Raw genomic sequence first — 19,681 nt, forward strand, 5'->3', positions numbered from 1 at the left:
AGAAACTTAGCATCAGGCTTCTTTTTATAAAACTCCTATAACTCCATTTCATGGCACACTCTGATTCTTTTTTTTTTTAATAGCAGTGTGTAACACTGAAAATCAGAGACATGCAATATCAAACCAGATTTGAATGATAACTGCTCTTACAACATGTACAACATAGAGTATACTTCAGCAAGTTTTCTTCTAGTTAACTTTTATGTGAATTTTCAGCCAACTATGAAAACTGCATGAGAGAAAAACATATGATTGTCAATCTCTTTAAGTCATGGGTCAATCTGTCAGCATGAAGCATCATACAGCAGAAAGATCGGGCACCTTGGAACACCTGACATGATCCTGACATGATCAGTGTTCCTGGTTATCTGGAGAGGTCCCAGAGGATTAGCGGTTTGACAGTGTGACTCCCATCTACAAAAAGAGCTGTAAGGAGGCCTATCCATGGAGCTACAGGCCTGTCAGCCTGACCTCGATACCAGGGAAGGTTATGGAGCAAAACATCCTGGGTAAGATCACACAGTACATGCATGGCATCCAGGGAATGAGGCCCAGCCAGCACAGTTTCATAAAAGGCAGGTCGTGTTTGTTCATCCTAATCTTCTATGACTGTGTGACCAGACTGGTAGATGAGGGAAAGGATGCTGATGTAGTCTACCTAGACTTCAGCAAAACCTTTGACACACTGGTGAGATTTTCAGGGCAGATAAGTATTCATCTGCTAGTGCTCAAGCCTGTACAATCTCTTCATTCTCTCTATTTGTTGCCAGTTTCTAAATTATCATTAGCCCCTCTTGTAGGTGCTCTTACTGGCCGTGCAGTCACGTACGATGAGGCATTGCCAGGACCAGAAACAGTGACATCCATGTCACCACCGGCTCTTCACAAATTGTGGAACTTACAGCACTGGTCCATGTCTTTGAGCAATGGTCTGAATCATTATACAGTAGCAGATATAGAACCACTATAGTAGCAGATTCTGCTTATGTTGCAGGCATCGTGATGTGGCTGAAGCATTCTTATCCAAAGGAAACAACTAATGTGCAGCTGTTCACACTTCTTTTGCTCTTAAAATGGTTTCTAGATCATTGCTCGGAATCTTTCTTCATTCAGCTTGTCCGTTCTCACTCCTCTCTGTCAGGCCCTATTTCCAAGGGTAATGCGCAGGTGGACAAACTGGCAGGAGCAGTTGTTATCCCCGATCAGTTTGCCCAAGCACAGTTATCTCATGATTTTTACTATCAAAATGCAAAGGCATGACAGTGTGCCTTCCAACTGACCACCGATCAGTCAAAACAGATCCTACAGTCCTGTCCAGACTGTCAAACTGTTGCACCAACACCTTCTATTGGAGTTAATCCTCGAGGATTGAGCTCCTTCGAAATTTGGCAAACAGATGTTACACACAAACCAGAATTTGGGAAGTTCCGTTATGTTCATGTTTCTATTGATACATTCTCCACCTGTGTTCTTGCATCTGGGCATACAGAAGAAAAGGCAAAAGATGTCTGGAAACACTTCCTACTAGCATTTGCAGTTCTTGGGGTCCCAAAAACAGAACAGACAATGGGACAGGATATGTAGCCCATGCTACCTACTTCTTCTTTCAGAAGTGGAGTATTCAACACCAGACAGGCATACCCCACTCTCTCATAGGTCAAGTTATCATAGAATGAGCCCATGGCCCACTTAAAGGCCATGCTTCAGAAACAAAAAATGGGGAGCACGGGTATACGACCCCTCAGGAAAGAGTAGCTAAAGTGTACTATGTTCTCAATTTTCTAAATTGCTGGACAACAGAAGGGCCTCCAATTTACAGGCATTTTGTCTGTAATACCTTAACTCCTGTCAAAGTAAAATGACAGATTGTGGTAAAAAATCTGAGCTCTAACAAGAACCCTATTCAGCTATAACTTGTGATGGAGGTTATGCTTGTGTTTCATGCTTCATGCTGTTCCTTCGGGTTTTATCACTCATCATCACTTTGCTGCACCAGTGCAGTAAAGAGCAGGACAGCCAGTGCCCTCAACCAGCTAGCAATGCACCTCTTAATGCACTGTACGATACAGCTGGCTTTCCTGAACACTCACATTCAACCTGCTGTCAACTAAGATCCCCAAAACTCTTTCAGTGGGGCTGCTCTCCAGCATCTCACCTCCGAGTCTGTAAGTATAGCCAGGGTTGCTTCTTCCCAGGTTCAGAATCCAGCACTTGCTCTTCTTAAATTTCATGCAGTTCTTGACTGCCCAGCGCTTTCATTTGTCTATGTCTCTCTGTCAATTTGTCTATTGTCTCTCTGAAAGACTCCTTTGACGGAGTCAGCAGCTCCTCTCAATTTAGTATCATCAGCAAACTTGTTCAAAACAATTCCTAGTCCTACATCCAAGTAATTTATGAACTGGCCCTAAAATGGAATTCTGAGGAATTCCATCAACGTCTCTGTCTGTAAGTCACATCTAATCCCAATTACTGTAACTCCTTGAGCACGGCCCATAAGCCAAGTGTTCACCCTGTGTCAGGTTTTTATCTGTATGTATTCTGGACAATTCTTCCTGAAGATTACTGATGAAACATCAAAAGATTACCTCCAATGGCTTTCCTTGGTCAAGCAGATGGGTGACCTTGTCATAAAAGGAAATCAAAATTATTAAACAAGACTTTACACTTCTGAACCTGTGCTTGCTGTGACCAATGAGACTAATTTTCCTTCAGGTGTTTCTCAATAACTCACAGCACAATTTTCTTCATAATTTTGCCAGGCACTGAAGAGAAAATGACAGGTCTATATTTACCAGGGATCTTCTTTCTTGCCCATCTTGAAAACTGGGACAATGTTTGCCAGCTGTCCAAGTAATTACAAACATTAAAATATAATTGAGAGAATTGAGAGAGGTGTCCCAATGACATCGACCAGCTCAGTACCTTGGGATGAATCCCATCAGGCTCCACGGACTTACACGCATCCAGATGGAGCACAAGTCTAGAGCTGGTTGGGAATCAGGTTGTACTAAGGGTGATTCAGGTTGGATGTTAGGAAAAATTTCTTCTTCAAAGGAGTGGTTAAGTGCTGGAATCAGCTGCCCAAGGAGGTGCTTGAGTCCACCTCCTGGACTCAATACCTGGAGGTGCTCAAGAAAAGTTTAGATGATGTACTGAGGGACATGTTGGGAAACATTGCTGATAGGTGGATGGTTGGACTGAATGATCTTGGAGGCCTTTTCCAACCTTGATGCTGCTATGGTTCCATGAATTGATTGTTACTGCAGCCACAGACCTACAGTTCAGGGCACCTGGGGTTCCAGAACCCAGGCACAGAAGGCATGAAACTTCCCTGCCTTGTCTATGGCCCACATGTGTAAGATGACCATTCTCATTAAATAATGAACTAGTGTACTCTCTAGTCCTCCTTTTGTTGTTAACATACTTCAAAACAAACAAAAAAAAACCCCACAATATTTTTTATTGTTCCCTACAGTATTAGCAAGCTTCAACTCTAACCAACCTCTGTCCACACTAATTTTCTCCCTACAAACACCATCCCTGTAGTCTTTTCTTTTTGCGTATCTTTGCTTCCAGTAGCCATACACTTTCTTCTTCTACTTAAGCTCTAGAAGATCCATGTTGTGCTAAGATGGCTTTCTACCCCCCATCTGCTTGATTTCCAACATATTGGTTTTACCTGTTCCTGTGCTTTCATGATGTGGTACTTAAAAAGTGACCAGCACTGATGGATTCCAATGACTTCAAATCAGCTCCCCAAGGAATCTTACTAACTACTACCCTGAGCAGCCTGAGCTCTGTCCCCTAACCATCCAGGGCTGAGGTTTTGGTGGCAGTTTTCCTCCTATCACCAAATACTTTAAGTTTGAGCATTTCACTGTCACTATGGCCAAGACGGCTAATAAGTGACACTTCACCCAGGACACTTTCTCTACTCACAAGCAAAAGATCTAGGAGGGCATCGTTCCTCATCAGCTTCTATGAGCACACCCATACACTGACAGGAAGAGTGTGAGAGAGACAGAGCAAGATCTCATGACTTCTTCCCATGGCTTATCTTCCTCTCTGAACATGAAGTCCCCTGGGATGTGTCCTTCTTCTTCTCTTCTGAGAACCAGGTATCTGGAAAGTTGTCAGTCCATAGAACTGGAGTATTAACTCTTTAATTACCCGTGCTTTACATGATGTTATGATGTGGAATACCAATAACAAAATTATAAAATCATGACAGTCAAGGAAAGTTCAAAATTAGATTGTAGCTTTGCATTCTCAAGATTTAACTTCACTGTCCTTCCTCTGATGCTAAGCAGAAAAGAAAGACTTGGGATAATCAGTTGAGAAAGAGTGGAGGTACAGGACAGATAACAAATTAAACTATGGACACCAGCTACCACAAAATTGATTTGGCTTGTGTTTTTGCAGTAAACTGGCCAAGGAAACAAACTCTGAAGAGAAAATAACCTCACACCTGAGGTGCTTGCCCTTAAGCTTAGGGATCTGATACATAAATCTAACCTCTCTGAGGAAAACAATGAGACAACTCAGATTTTAAGGTTTTTAAATTACATTTTTGAGATATTCCTTCTCTCTCTATGCTGACTGAAGAAGAAAACACTGGAACTGCCCTCAGAAACTCCAGCAAAGTTCTAACTGTTCTGTTTGTTCTTTTTGTTTTCCAAGTTCTAGACAAGTTCTAACTGGGGTCCCCTACAGTGATTGTCTTCTTCAAGAGAATGAAAAGTGCAACTTTAAACCTTGTCAGTAAGACTTTCAGTGGACATTTACTGCACCTCATCCGTTCTCTTATGCTTTCTCTTTTCTTTCAGGAAGCTCAGTGAAAGAGAGATTCTCTCTCACACAAAAACACACACACACGAAAGAGGAAAGCATATGGATTTTGCCAAACAGTGGTAAATACAGTTATTTATACTGCAGCAACAAACACCAAGGACAACAAATAGACAAAATGGATGAGCCAGTCTACTTCCACAATATCTCCAGAAGTCCAAAGTGGCTGGAACCCATATTTGCCAGACTAATCTGGTCAAACACAAGTATGGGATCTACAGCATTGCTGAGTGTACATCAGAGTGTTCCTCTTTCTTTTTCTCTCTCTCTACCCAGATATTGACTCACTTTTTTTCCCACTTTTGAAATACTTATCCAAACAAACCAAGGAACAGAAACTGCAAGAAAAAAATCTTCCTTTCAGTACGAGAATCAGGCAGATAGGTAGAGTGAACCAAAAACAACAGTTCTGGAAGACATCTACAAGTTTCAGTGGGCTCAGTTCTTATTGAGATTCCCATCAGAAGAGGCAGAAATTCCTGCCGACACTCTAAAGCCTTTCTTGTAATGTAGATTCCTTCTGATGGCAGATAACAGCATTGCATGCATTTGTCAAAAGGGCTACAGCTAAAGAGAGTTGATGAGCTAAGTCACTGTCAGGTCCACACACTTGGTAATGACTAAATGTTGAGACTTCCTGAGGACTATTTGCTGATACAAATCACTTTCTCCAGAAATCTCAAAGAAAAGAAAAATAAATAACATTTCAGATCTGTAACTACTTCAGCATCTTTGCAATGAAAAGGTCCACATCTAAATAGCCAGAGATGCTTCTTAAAATGTTGTATCTATCACTCCTAATTTCCACACCTTAAGAAACCAAGAACAATTTTATCTTTCAGACCCTGGGCTCCAAACACAAGCACTAAGGGACTGAAACTCATGAGGGCTGGAATTTTTAAAAAGAAATTCCAAAAGGATACTGCTCATACTCTACAGGACCAAATTACTTCAGTGTTAATTCAGCTTCCATTGAACCGATGTTCACACTTGTGCTAATAACGTCTTATCTAGGACACCTGAATTAATGTTAAAATTGATTCCAGTAAAAGTAGGATCAGCACATCTCTAAAGCTCAGAAGCAAATTAATTCCAAGTAACTAAAGAAGCACCAACATCAGGAGCTTTTACATCAGCCATAGAACTTCCAACAGTGTAAAACACTTCTAGAAAAGATGAGTTGTATCTGTTACTTGAACAAAATTTTCCAGAATAAGAAGCCTATAACAAAATTTTCTTTCTATTTCAATATGATTCACTGTCAATGAAAAGTCAAGCTACTCTGTTACCATCTGTCATCAGCATACTACATAAAGAATTGTGAATTTTTAAGAGAAAAGCTGTTAATATGAGGTCCACGGTTATGTATTATGTTTCTGCCTGTTCTAAATACATGAAATTAAATTAAAATGAGTCAAAAAGAGCTTCATTCATTTACTTAAGTAAATCTCTGCTGTAATCAGAAAGAGCCTAGACTAAAAAAAGACAACCACAGCCCCAGTGCCCTAATAATGAAAAGGTGAACAACTGAACATCTATGCTCTATGTGTTACAAAAAGTAACATATGACAGAGGAAGAAAAATTAGGGTGCCATGAACTCAAAAGATTCTTAAATAATTCTTACATTTTGCATAATTAATACTGTGCATAGCTTTTGTGGCTCATCTCATCAAGAAGCAGATCACACTAAATCCAGCCAAGTATCTGGTTGCATAACTTTGCTATGACAAAGACAAGAACAGTCATCATGTTTAGCTGTTAATTTGAAATCAGTAAGAACAATATTTGCTCACTCAAAACTCTTAGCATCTCCAACTAGACATGTGAGTTGAGGAATCTGGCTCTCTGTTAAGTTTTCGAAAAGTCTGGTCTCTGCCGAAGAAGACACAGAACTGAGAAATTTTTCATGATCCCAAACTCAAACAAAACACATTTGTGAATGTGTTATAATAATGTAACAAAATAAGTGCTTAGTAGCAATGACAATATACAAGGTAAGTAACAAAAAGCAGAAAGATAACCAAGAAAGCTGCCTTTGATGTAAGCCCAACAATTACTTTAGAGTTTGTCACATGGAAAGTTGTACAGCAATTTAAACAGTTATGCATTACCAAAAAAATAAAACAACAAAAAAAAACCCACCACAACAAAACAAAACAAAAAACTTAGCTGTTTTCAGTATATAGAATCACTTACTACTTTCAGTATCACATTTAGTATATTTATGTGCTGCTATAATATAACAAAACAGCCCACCTGAACAAAGGAGCAGAGGCAATGAGTAGAGCAGAAAAGTTAAGTATTTTCTGACTTCCATGATTTTAAAGTTCAGTTTTATTACTTGATAGCATGTGTGAGCGCAAGACAAATAGGAAACCAGCAGCACAACACCCATCTTCTCCAACTACTTGATGTTCCTTCTGGCATTTAAAACAGTGAACAATGTACATTTCATCAGCACAGTGCCCCATAAATTATATCAGAGTCTCAATTTAGTACTGAAGAGCTAAGCCGTTCACTGGCTTCTTTGCTCATTCTTATTATCGTGGTAACTAAGTAATCAAAACTCTTGAAATTCAAAGGTTGCAAACACAACTACATTCAGGCAGAATAAAATGAGGATACCTGCTTATAAAAAGAAATCATCATTCTTTTATTATTTGTTTTTGTTTAAATGCTTGTCTGCCCTCAGGCAACCCTGGAGTAAGAGAAAAAAAAATCTATAAAACAACAGTTTGATAAAAGACCATAGCAAGCAGTAAGAAGGCTCTGAAATCAGCAACCCTAGAGAACTTCAAACTTCTACAAGATCTTCATCCTAGTAGTGAAATCTTTCTAAACTCTAGCTATGAAAATAATACTTCTGCCCTGCAGTGATTCCCAGTGACACATGTCCTTAAACACTTTTCATAGATAGCTTAAGGCAACAGAAAACCAAGTGTTTATTCTACAGAGTGAAGAACCTTCTTTTTTCTCTCATGGGTCTTACTGGGACTGACTTCATGCATGCACCCCTAGTCCCTCAGTTCATTCCCAGGATCGTTTTTCTTGCTGAGTCTCCAACAAAGATGACCTTTTTTTTTCTGTATCGCCTTATATCTTGCTCATTGCATAGAACTGCACTATAGCATCCTCCTGACATCATTTTCCAAAGATGCTATCAAAGGCTTTTACATAGCAAAACTTTTGACAGTGTAAGTCCCTAATGGTATTTGCCTCCCAACTCAATAATAAATAACAAGACACTTCATAAGTAGAATAATAAACCACTGTAATAACCCACCATTTTTTTCTTCTGCTGTAATCATCTGGTATGTTTTTATGCTCTAGTACTTCAAAGAAATTCCCTATTGTTCTGTTAGTGAGAACTGCAGCAGGGTTTTGCATTCCAAAGCATCACAGAAGGGAATCTTAATTACTCATTCTTTTCACTTTTCTAAAAGCATCTCAAACCCATTAAACAAAGAGATCTCAGAATTTTCTATTGCTGGACTTACAGAGAACTAAAATCAGCAAAAAAATGCAGCCTAGTAAGTCTCAAATTTTACTTAAAATTTTTACCTTCTATCACAAATACTACTATGGCGAGGGAACCTAGTTGAGCAAAAGGCCAGGAAGATCCTCCTCTATTTTTGGGGATGCCAAGACATATCTAAAGGTCTGCAAAAATCATTAACAGCTGCTTTTCAAAACACCCACCCGCTGGCTCTCTCTGGACAGACTCTGAACTAGAAAGGCTCTTACAATATACATGTCACAAATGGCAAAGTTTACCATATCTCTGGGATTTTAAGCTTAATATTTTGAAGCAAAGTGTACACCAGTAATTCACTACAGAAAACTGGTAGAGATCAAGGTTCTACAATAAATCGTGGGCAAAGCTCAGCCTAGTAAAAGTCCTTTGCCCAAAATTCCAGGTAGTGCAAAACTACTGCAGGTACTAAGATCAATACATTATGCAGTTCCTGAGCTGAAAGTGTGGTGCTTGCCAACTCTGTTCAGTGTCAGAGTTGTTCCAAGTGTAGCCTAGATCTCCTACCTCAATAACTGCCCTCAGACTGCTGTAGTGGAAGGACATGAACTCAGTGCATGCAGTCCAGCATCAGTTACACTACTGTAAGAAAACATTTAAATCTGCATTAAGTGGCACTGAACAGCAAATATAAATTACTAGATACAAACTAGAAATTAGATTGCTGTTCCAATTCATATTAGGAAAAATGAACTTCAGTGCTGACATATCAGGAAGCTGATATTGCTCTGGGGAGAACAGACTAGTTTTGCTGAGGCTAATGGTAAGAGTTACTGCTACTCTGGAATGCCTGCTGGATGTGGCAGTAAAGCATCAAGTCTATGCGATTTCCCAATCACCATTTTTATGAACGTTTTCCTATTTAAAAATAGTAGCTGCTGTAAATTCAGTGAAGCTTTATGCCAGCTGCCAATTCTGGATCTAGTATGAATTTGAAATATATTACAATTCCTCAAGAAATGAATAAAAAGTACAAAAAAGGGCAGCATATGCAAACAAGAAAAGTTCACTGCTAACAGGTAACACAGTGTTAACGGTTTATGGGCTGATTTGGCCCAGTTCTGTTTCTTACTGTTGTCATTTGCTTGAGCAGGACAATGTCTTCTTTTAATCAATACTGGATGATGCAGGTTGGAAGGAAAACAATTTGATCAGTCTCTCCAGTAGGCTGTTTTAGGAATCTTGATGCCCAGCAGATGTATCTGATACCACTATGGATTCATTGGTTCCATCAGCATTTTGCATAGTTGGCAGTTCATCTATCATATCTTCTTGATTATTCTCCATTCTGTTCAGTTTTTCAGCTACCTTTGAAACAGCTGAACGCAAGCTTGTAGAGGGGTTAAGTGTAACTCAAAGTCCTGAAATTTATTAATCAGTTCATTTAAAAGGGATCTTCTTTTCCTTCTGCCATACATTGCTGCTAATGTACCAGTGTACCCTTCTGATGCAGTTCTTGTCAATTTACATCACATATCTGGTGTTCACCTCACTCTCTCAGGATCATGGTCTTGGTTTGGATCATCAGGAATGAATGCACGGTCATGTAACAAATCCACCACGGCGCATTCTCTCAAATAACGGATGCCTTTTTCCACATCAGCCCATTTCTTTTCTCAGGCATCAGATTGTCTCTGAAGGGGTATCTTTCTTTTATGGCTAATAGCATCCACTTCCAGAGAGTGAAGGCCTCATCTTGCCATATATCAATACCTCTGTCAATGGCTGAGTCTCTAGCAATGCTGCCCAGTTGACAAGCTTCTCTGCTATCTAGCAACATACTGTTGGCCACATTGTCTCAACACTGAAGTAACCAGGTGACAATAGGTGCATTTGGTTGGTGTGAAAAGTCTTTTCTCAAACCTCAAATTTAAGTCATTTCCAGAGATTGAATGGTAATGGTGATGACGTGTCCTTCACCTCCTGCTCTTTCAGGACTTGTAGTTACCTTCCTGGGCACTGGTAACCATGATCTTATTTGGAGGTCTCAGCCTTCTCTCTGGATCCACTGAATGAGCTACACCTCTGGACCTAGGGACCTCCTTTCTCTACTTTCTCCTCCTCTTTCTTCCATTCTAAGTGAGTCAACGTTCATTTCATTTTCCATCCTCTTACAGCGGTAACTGACACTGATTCTGGTGCCTCCTGTGGTTGATCAGGTTGGTCAGTTCCAATGCTCCAGCTCGGCACAGAACCTGTCTTATTTGGCTAGAAGGAGATCCCGTTCAGCTTCGAGAATTACTCCTTGAGCTTGAATATGGGCTCATTTGGTTTGGATACTGATTAGCTTGAACTGGAAGGTGTCTCGCTCAATTTGGAGGGTGTCTCACTCGGACTGGAAGATGTCTCATTTGGACTGGAGGGTGTCCCACTGAGATTGGAGATTCCTTCTCTCAGCTTGGAGATCTTTCCTTTTGACTTAAGAGTTTTTTCTTCTTGGCTAAGAGATACACCTGCCAGATTTGGAGACTCCCTTTCTTAACTAGGAGAATCTCTTTCTTGCCTAGGAGATTCTGCCTCTCAGTTTGGACTCTCTCCCTTTGAGAGGCTCTCTCTCTCTGAGAGGCTCAGAGACTCTCCTACTCAATTTCAGAAACTCTCTCCCTCTCTGGGATAGAATTGAATAAGGCCTGATAAGCATAAGCCAGGCCCCAAATGATTTATGCCTCCTTAGGTCTGTCTGAGCTGCAACATCACTGCCTCAAATATCTGCCTAGGCTCTCAGGATCTTGCAGGTGTTCAGGAGTAAAGTCCCATGACAGCAAGGATGTCCATCTCTCTAAAGACTCTCCCAAGACCCTTCACACTCCCTGCTATTCAGAATTTTCTGGCTTTGGGGAAGGTTTTCTCAAAATATTAAAAATACAGATACTGAGTGAAATGATGAGGAGTACATTCAGGGAGACTGACACCATGATTATCATGATCCTTGGATGAGCATTCAAAAACTGCATAAATGATTCAAAGGAGAGACTGGGACACTGTTTAAAAATCACAAGTTCTGTAGAATCAGCAGCTCCCTCTGGAAACAGTTCTAAAAGGGAAATAATTTTTTTTCTCTTTACAGAAGCAAGATAGCAGAGCTCAAAGTTTACAAATATCCCAGAATAATGGAAGTCCACCTGGGAATTTCAAAGTCAAGTTTTCAGTGAGCACCTGCAATAGAAATAAAATTCTAACAAACAATTTCTAACGAAGCTCTCCAAGAGCAGAGAGCCAAAAAGCAGCCTATGCCCGTGTTCTCCACCAAGAATGCCAATGATTTATGGGCCGGTTCGGCCAGGTTCTATGACTAGCAGGATGGAGGAACCCAAGGATCCATGTCCTGGAAAGGGAAAAGGGAAGAAGAAAAAAAAAAAGTGGAAAAGGGTAGAGAGATGGGCCTAAAAACAAAACCACAGCAATGATCTGAGGAGAAACAAACTAATTTACTAAATAAGATACTGGAATGCAAGCTAACACACTATAATACAATATAATAAAATTAGAATTGAAGATAATAAATTAAATGAAAGTGTCTGAAAGCAAAAGGCCATCATGAGACTCCACCCGCAACAGAGATGAGCGAAATGATCGAAAAAGGGCCGTCAGGAGACCTACGAAGGCCTTTTATCTTTTCTCCATGAGCAGAAATGATAACAGAACAGCGAACAGTTCTCTGGGGGATGTAGTAGTTCTTCTCTTCTTCTTCTTCATTCATTAGAAATGAGCACGTGGGTAGTTTTTAGCAATGGTGGTAGGGCAAACCTCAAGCAGATCAATTTGGCACTGGAGGCTCATGATGAAGAACTGTTCTTAGAGGGTCCAAATTGCAGCAAAAAAAATGCATCTAGGAAGCTGAGGGAAGCTGAGGGAGAGCAAGGCAGCTCCCCCCACCCTTGGCAGCACGGCAGCTCTGATGTGTGTGAGCAGAGCTGGGAGTGTCAGCAGCACCCCTTCCCACGTACTAATACCTCTGTCAATGGCTGAGTCTCTAGCAATGCTGCCCAGTTGACAAGCTTCTCTGCTATCTAGCAACACACTGTTGGCCCATTGTCCCAACACTGAAGTAACCAGGTGACAATAGGTGCATTTGGCTGGCATGAAAAGTCTTTTCTCAAACCTCAAATTTAAGTCATTGAATGCATATAAGTCCATGGGGCCGGATGATATCCATCCTAGGGTTCTGAGAGAGATGGCTGATGTGGTTGCCAAGCTGCTCTCCATCATATTTGAAAAATGATGGCTGTCGGGTGAAATCCCCAGTGACTGGAAAAAGGGAAACGTTACTCCCATTTTTAAGAGGTAAAAAGGAAGACCCGGGGAACCACAGGCTGGTGAGCCTCACCTCTGTGCCTGGAAAGATCATGGAGCAGATGCTCCTGGAAGCTATGTTAAGGTACATACAAGACATACATACAAGGTGATTTGAGACAGGTGTTTCTGTACTTCCAGCAAACATGCTGCAGCTGCAGCACTGCAGACAAACAGTCAACTCTGATTGTGTGTAAGTACTAAGTCTGAAATTCACTGAAAAGGTTTATTAAAATTGCTGGTGCAGTTGCATGTGTTTCTGTATTTCCAGCAAACATGCTGCAGCATGCAACCCTGCACATAGCACTGTGGTCCCTTTGAACCCAGGCCATCCCATGATTCTATGATTTTCACAAAACAGTAGGCTGACCTTGACAGGAAAGATGCCTCATAGTCAAGATACTATTTAAAATCCAATAGTAACTTTGTTGTAAAAAGGTACTGATAGAGACAGTAATTTGAAAAAAAATCAATTTATGGATAAGCACTCACAACAGATGTAGTGTCAGAAAATATTACCTGAAGAGGACCTAAAGCAAGTTTAAATTTGGGTATATTTCACTGCTGCTGTAGAAGTCTGCTCTCTGCTATTTAAAAATACAGACTTCCAAAAATAAAGAGCTGAAATTTCTAGTGAGCAAAACATTTTTCTCCTCCTCTACTTCTTCAATATCCACAATCTACAAAGTGTCGTAAAATCTCTATGTATAAAAGAAGCGGCTGGGAGAGCAGCATAGAGACATAATTAGACCCCAAATTCCTTAACTGAAAGCAATGGTGCATGGAAGAGACTACTTAGGGGAATACTCAAAAAAAACAGACATTACAGTCGTACAGATTCTGAAAGGACTGATACAATCTTATCTCCTTCCTGTCTGCTCATCCAACATTAAATAAGCATTCTGCAAGTCAGTATTCAGTCAGCCTATTTCAGAAGGATTTTGGTACTCTATCCCACTAAGCAGTCAGGAACATTTTGTAATATTAATGGCTGTAAGAGATTATTCTTTTGCACCACTGTCTCCAAAGCTTGCTTAGGACACAGATGAACAAGTCCAAGCAAGTCCTAGTCAAGGGCTGAGAAATCCTTTGTCTGGAGAACACTGATGGACAAGCTCTGGGCAACGGTTCAGAAATCGTTTGTCTGAGGGACACAGATGGATAAGGCCAGGGGCAATGAGAGAGTGATAAGCCAGAGATTAACAGCCAGGAAGCAGCCTTTTCTGTAGGCTTATCTTGAGGAAGATGGCCATCTCAGGGGGTACGGCACATGACTTACCCAAGCACCCAGGAATGCCATGCTGCCAGAAGAAGGATAAAAAGGGAACCTATAGCCGTGAGATTAGGTTTCTGACAACAGATTCCTCACGAAGAAGAAGAGGTTTCCTGACAACAAATTCCTCATGACCTGAGACCTGCATGCTTAAGAACAAGAAGGTGTCTGCCATCAAAAGCCTCACAAACCTGCACGCTGACGGACTCTCCTGGGCCTGCCACCCGAGTCCTGCTGCTTCCTCCTGGACTTACCTGCCACTTCTTCCTGCTGCCTGCTTGCTGCCCAAGGCCGCCACACTGCTGCTGCTCTCCTTCTGCTGCTTTTGCCTCAGACCTTCGAAGCGTCATGCAACGGGACGCTGCTGGATCCTGGTGGTGACTATCCCCGCTTCATACAATTCTTGCTTCTTTCCTATCTTTTCTATCACCCACCTGCCCTTCCTCAGCATCCTAACTCGTAATAGTCGTCGTCCTGCCCTTCTCCATATCCCTGATAAAAGATCTGTAATAAACATTTGAACCATTGCTTCTTAATGTCATGCCAGGTATACACATATCAAAGAACCTCCTCTCCTCCTATAAATTGGAGCAAGACAATGGCTAACATTCTGTTTGATTTAAAACTTTCTTAGACAACATTTATGAGCAGAAAAAGATTGTTCTTTTGAGGAAGGCACAGTGGCTAATGTGTCACAGCTGATTGAAAAATACCCATGGACAAGTTTTCTTGTCACAATGCACAAGTCTAATAGCCTTGTTCTTCAGTTAAGCAGCGTTAGACTAACCAATATTTTAATTCTGTAGCTGGATTTAGCAGTAAACCCATGGACAAAAGAACATTCAGCCAGAGGTTAAATGAAACCTAAGGAAAAAAACTACTGTAATATATCTTTCCCCACTAGGAAATTGAAGATGCTATTTAACAGCACTCTACTATTTCTGGAAATACAGCATGGATGGGCGCTTCATCAGATTGCTGTAGAACACTGTCATATTACTACAATTCTTGAAATAATTTCATTTTTCAAAGTATAACTTTTTGTGTTTACAGTTACCTCTGTCAGCATTTCAAAAATGGAAAGTACACCACGGCACAAAGCCAACTAGTATTCTGCCATTAAGTGAGGACATGCAGCCATCTCTGGACCATCTGAGTACCACAGCTTTTAAGGCAGTTTTTTTTTTTTAGGGCAGTGCTTTCAGAAACAAGATGCAGATTCAGGTCCTGAACTTGAGAAATATCTTACACAGAAGAGGTCTTAGCATTGTAGTAATACTGCCCCTTACTTTACTAGGGAGACATAAAAAAAAAAAAAAAAAAAACAGATAAACTTGCCATTAATAGACAATTACGAAATTCCTGGCATAAGTAATTGTTTGTTTTTAATTAAAAAAATTTAAAGAGCAGATTCAAAATCTTGGGAACTTTCATTTACTCTCCATAAAACTTACCTTTTTTCAGCTACTAAAACATGGGCTTCAGTATTTTCCAACTTAACACAGAAACAATGTCAGAAATACAACAAAGCAATTTCAGTTAAAGATGTATTTACATTTAGAACCACTTACAAAGTAGCACCACAAACAAATGTAAGCAAGATACTTTTCCCTTACAATTTTTGGGGGAATAAGGAAATAAATCAGAATCTACAAATGCTACTGAAATAGAATCACAGAATGCCTTGGGTTGGAAGGGACATCAAAGATGATACAGTCCCAACCCCTCTGAAGTAGGCAGGGCTGCCAACCACTAGTCTTAAGTTGCCCTGGGTCCAATCCACCATGACCTCGAACACTGCCAGGGACGGGGCATCCACAACCTCTCCAGGCAGCCTGTTACAGCACCTCAACATCCTCTCTGCGGAAGAACTTCCCCCTAATATCTAACCTAAACTCTCGCCTCCTTCAATTTAAAACCATTACCCCTTGTCCTATCACTATCTACCCATGTAAGAAGTTGATTTCCCTCCTGATCACAATCTTTCAAATTTTGGAAGGCTGCAATGAGGTCTCCCTGGAGCCTTCTCTTCTCCAGACTGAACAAGCCAAGGTTCCCCAGCGAATTTTCATAAGAGAGGTGCTCCAGCCACCCTCTGATCACCCTTGTGGTCCTCCTCTGGACCCTCTCCAAAACCTCCACATCTTTCCAAAGTTCAGGTCCCTAGAACTGGACACAGTATTCCACATGGAACCTCATGAGGGCCAAGTAGAGGGACAATCACTCCTTCACTCTACTGGACACAAGCAGTGATGATCAGGATAGGATGAAGGTAAGGCCTCACTGAATCATGTCTTCCTTATAGGCTCCTCCTAGACACAAAAATGCACACCTCCATGGGACAAATTATTAAGAGCCCAGTCTCTTCCACATATTTTCCACGGTGAGGATAAGGACTGTGAGAAAAGTCATACAATTTCCATCACTAAGAATGGCTACACTAATAGATACAATCAGAGAACTTCTGAAGGACTTGACTGATGCTCCCAAGACTTGTTTATTCGCAGTCTACTCTCAATCCTCTTTATCTGACTCATCTTCCTGCATTCAGTTTCTTCATATCAGCTTCACTTATCATTAGACTATTTTCCTTCACCTGTTCCCCCTTAGTGACATGCTGTCTTCAATTTCTCTACTACACCTGACAGAATAAATCCTTCAGTAAAACCACGGGGATTTTCTACCACTTTAGTCTGCTCTCCGCTTTTGCATAATATCCTTCTCCAACATTTAATCCATCCTGCCTTTAGGACAGTGCTATCTAATATTAGGAGTTGATGACTGTACCTGACACAAAAGTAAGAGGATGTAGCCTGTCAACTGGACACTCTCTTCCTCATATTTTGTTTGATTTGTTGGCCTCAATTCCAATTGCACTGCGCTGTATTGTATTATCTTGCATTCTGAGATCACATTTAGTACATTAATGTTTCTCCTCAGATTGTTGCCACTGCTCTGTTTTTGGACCCATCTTCTATCTTCCTTCCTTTCCCCTTCTCCCCTCTCCCAGGGTGCAGTCTCATTAGTCACAAGGCTGGCCCAGCTTGGCCTATAAACCGTAAATGTTTTTTTCTCTCTTTCCTTCTTTTCCAGGCCTGTGGGCCGCTGTCCTCTGTCACAGCCGCAGATGGAGATAACTCTGGGACAGGAAGCTCATGCACATTTGCACAGATTGAAATACTACTTTTCAAAGTATGTCAGTATGTCAGGAGGCACAAGATTGCTGATACCTCCAGTAATCGGCTAGTCAGATATGAACAGAATTTTGCCGTGGATTCAAAGCTGAGGCTTAGTTACTAAAGCTAAGATGTCTTTAAAAAAAAAAAACATTTTAGGTTCACTATGTTACTACCTTCCTTTTTCATTTTTCCTTTGACAGAAAATGTCCACCTCTCTCTTGAGGCAACCTACCAGCAAAAGTTCTACCAGCTTAAATAGGACTTCTGCTCCTAACTTTTCCAGACACTTTGAAAAATCTATACGCATGACCAGTAGACTTCCAATGCAGATATGCTCAGAGGACAGGAACACATGGCAGTAAACTCAAGCAAGACATTCTGTAGTCCGCCCAATTTTATTCAGCTTCTCATCCCAATCCCTCACTGAACTACTATGGTTTAGTATCCATTAGTGTTACACTAAGAAGCACTCCACACTGCACAAGTTTGATGGCAAGAGGACTCCAAAGGACAGACAAAAAAAAGTCTGGTTTAACAAAACAGAGCACAGAAATACTACCATTCTATGACTAGTATGGTTTGCTGTCTGTTTTCCAATCTCAGCCCTCAAAACAGGAAGGGAGGGAAGCTGGGACAAATTAATGAGGTCAAAAAATTCTTCCTTCTTTCAGCATTTAATACAAAATATGTAATTTCAGTGCATCTTCTCACGTAAAAAAATACCTAAAATCACACCTTGAACATTCCTCAAATACGTGTGACTGTCCTTTCACTGAGTGGAGGACAGTGCAGGTCAAGACCAGCCTGTCTGGGGTACAGCACTCATTCAGAAGCTTTGAATCATCCTGTGCAATTCTCCTTTCTTTTCTCCCTTCTGTGTCTAGACAGGCACCTACTTGGGCTTTGCTGGAATTAGATGGCATGAATACATCTTCCTAACTTCATATCTTACTCCAATTCCTTCCTGCCTACAGTGAAATCAAACAGCTCTAACTGCCCTAGTTAGTTAGAAGGAATCCCTCTGCAAGGTCTCCAGACTGGTAACAAGCTAGAGAAGTTTCCTATCGTTTGACACAAAGTCGTGAATGACTGCATTTTTGCACTGGATAAATTAATAGCTCCAGTTTTTTTAAGATTTATTTCTTCCCACACAATGTCAGTAAATCTGCAGCTATCATGCCAGAGACAATGACTAGCACTGCACATTAAGCAAAAGGGTAGTGACGTTTGATTTGCATTATTTCTGGCTCGCACGCAAATCCTCACATTTTACAACATAATATCAATATACTTCATTTTATTTTGATTAAGAGTTACATCTTTCACTGATGACCTTTAAAGAATGCTTTCTTCCAGAGACTTAAATGCACCACTGATATATTATAGTTTGTCATCAAAACAAAACAACGATCATTCCTCAGATGCCTCTGAAAAGCTATAGAACCTTTCACAGAGCAGCTCATAAACTTCCCACTGATGTAAGCAATACAGAGAAGATGCAAATACAGAATTTGCATCAGCTCACTCACTGCATTCAGCAACGAGGGACACATTCTGCGAATCCACACCCTTACTGGAAGGTTGCCCTTCCTTAGAGGATATCGCCACAATGCAATTCAACAGACATTAAGTTTATTAGCTGGGTAGCAATCAAGTAAATTAGCAAATTATATATATGTATACGTATATGTAAGTTATTCTTACCTTTGCTCCACAGGCAATGAAAGCGACTTCTGTCGAAAGGCTGGTTCAGAATCAGAAGGCAAAACTTCAACTTTCCTGTAAGATAAATGTTGAGTCCAATTAGTAAGAATACTGATTTTTCCCCTCCTCTTCTTTTTGCTGCATTTTAGTCACAGAGAAACTCATTTTCTTGCTTCTTAAGTTTCATCTTTTTCAAGATAAAGAAGCTTCCAGAATGTCATTAGATACCCTTTACTTTGCAAGTTTTTACTGACAAACTTTTCATTTACAAGAGACTGTCATACACTGAAGGCTACACTTAACAGGACTGCCCATCAGTACAGCTCCACCATTTAATCTCCTGCTTGTTGGTGTCACCTGGATACAGCATTAGCTGATATTAGTTTTGCCATGTCCTCTGCTAACAGGGGAGGATTTGGCTAGCTCTGAAGTTGTTTCTAATTTAGGTTCAATAATCCATTCCCCAGCGGAATGCAAATCACTCTTAGGGATATCAGTGGCTTTTGTATGTACATTTTCCTATCATCTAGAAGCTCTAATCATCATGGTACATCCACTGTGGCAGATGCTTGACAAATGCAGAACAAAAGGTCAAGACCAAGGAGTTTAAAATCAAGATTAGCAAAAGCAAAAGCAAACTTTAGCCCATGTTATCTAAGTGACATCACAGAGAAAAGTCTCACTGGTTTTCCTGGTGACCTGAACTCCATTAGTCTGAACCAGATCCAAAAGCATCCTGCCCTAGCAGTATATCCACTGCGAAGAACCAAAATAAATCTACAAATAGAAAGTTAAAATACTGCACACTTTGGCTTTGAAGAGTAAATACACACCCTGCCTTATTACAGTTC

At 40.6% G+C, this 19,681-nt stretch overlaps 1 protein-coding gene across 1 annotated transcript in view; it reads right to left on the reverse strand.

Annotated features, from left to right (window-relative positions):
- Window positions 1-19,681, reverse strand: part of TPK1 (thiamin pyrophosphokinase 1) — a gene marked incomplete at both ends in the record, with an annotated part of 191,218 nt that overhangs the window by 126,772 nt on the left and 44,765 nt on the right. Inside the window, 1 exon segment of the mRNA XM_079533265.1 lies at window positions 18,831-18,905. Coding sequence (XP_079389391.1) covers window positions 18,831-18,905 — 75 coding nt within the window.

Source organism: Tetrao urogallus (genome assembly GCF_951394365.1).
Source record: "Tetrao urogallus genome assembly, chromosome: 3".
NCBI lineage: Eukaryota > Metazoa > Chordata > Aves > Galliformes > Phasianidae > Tetrao > Tetrao urogallus.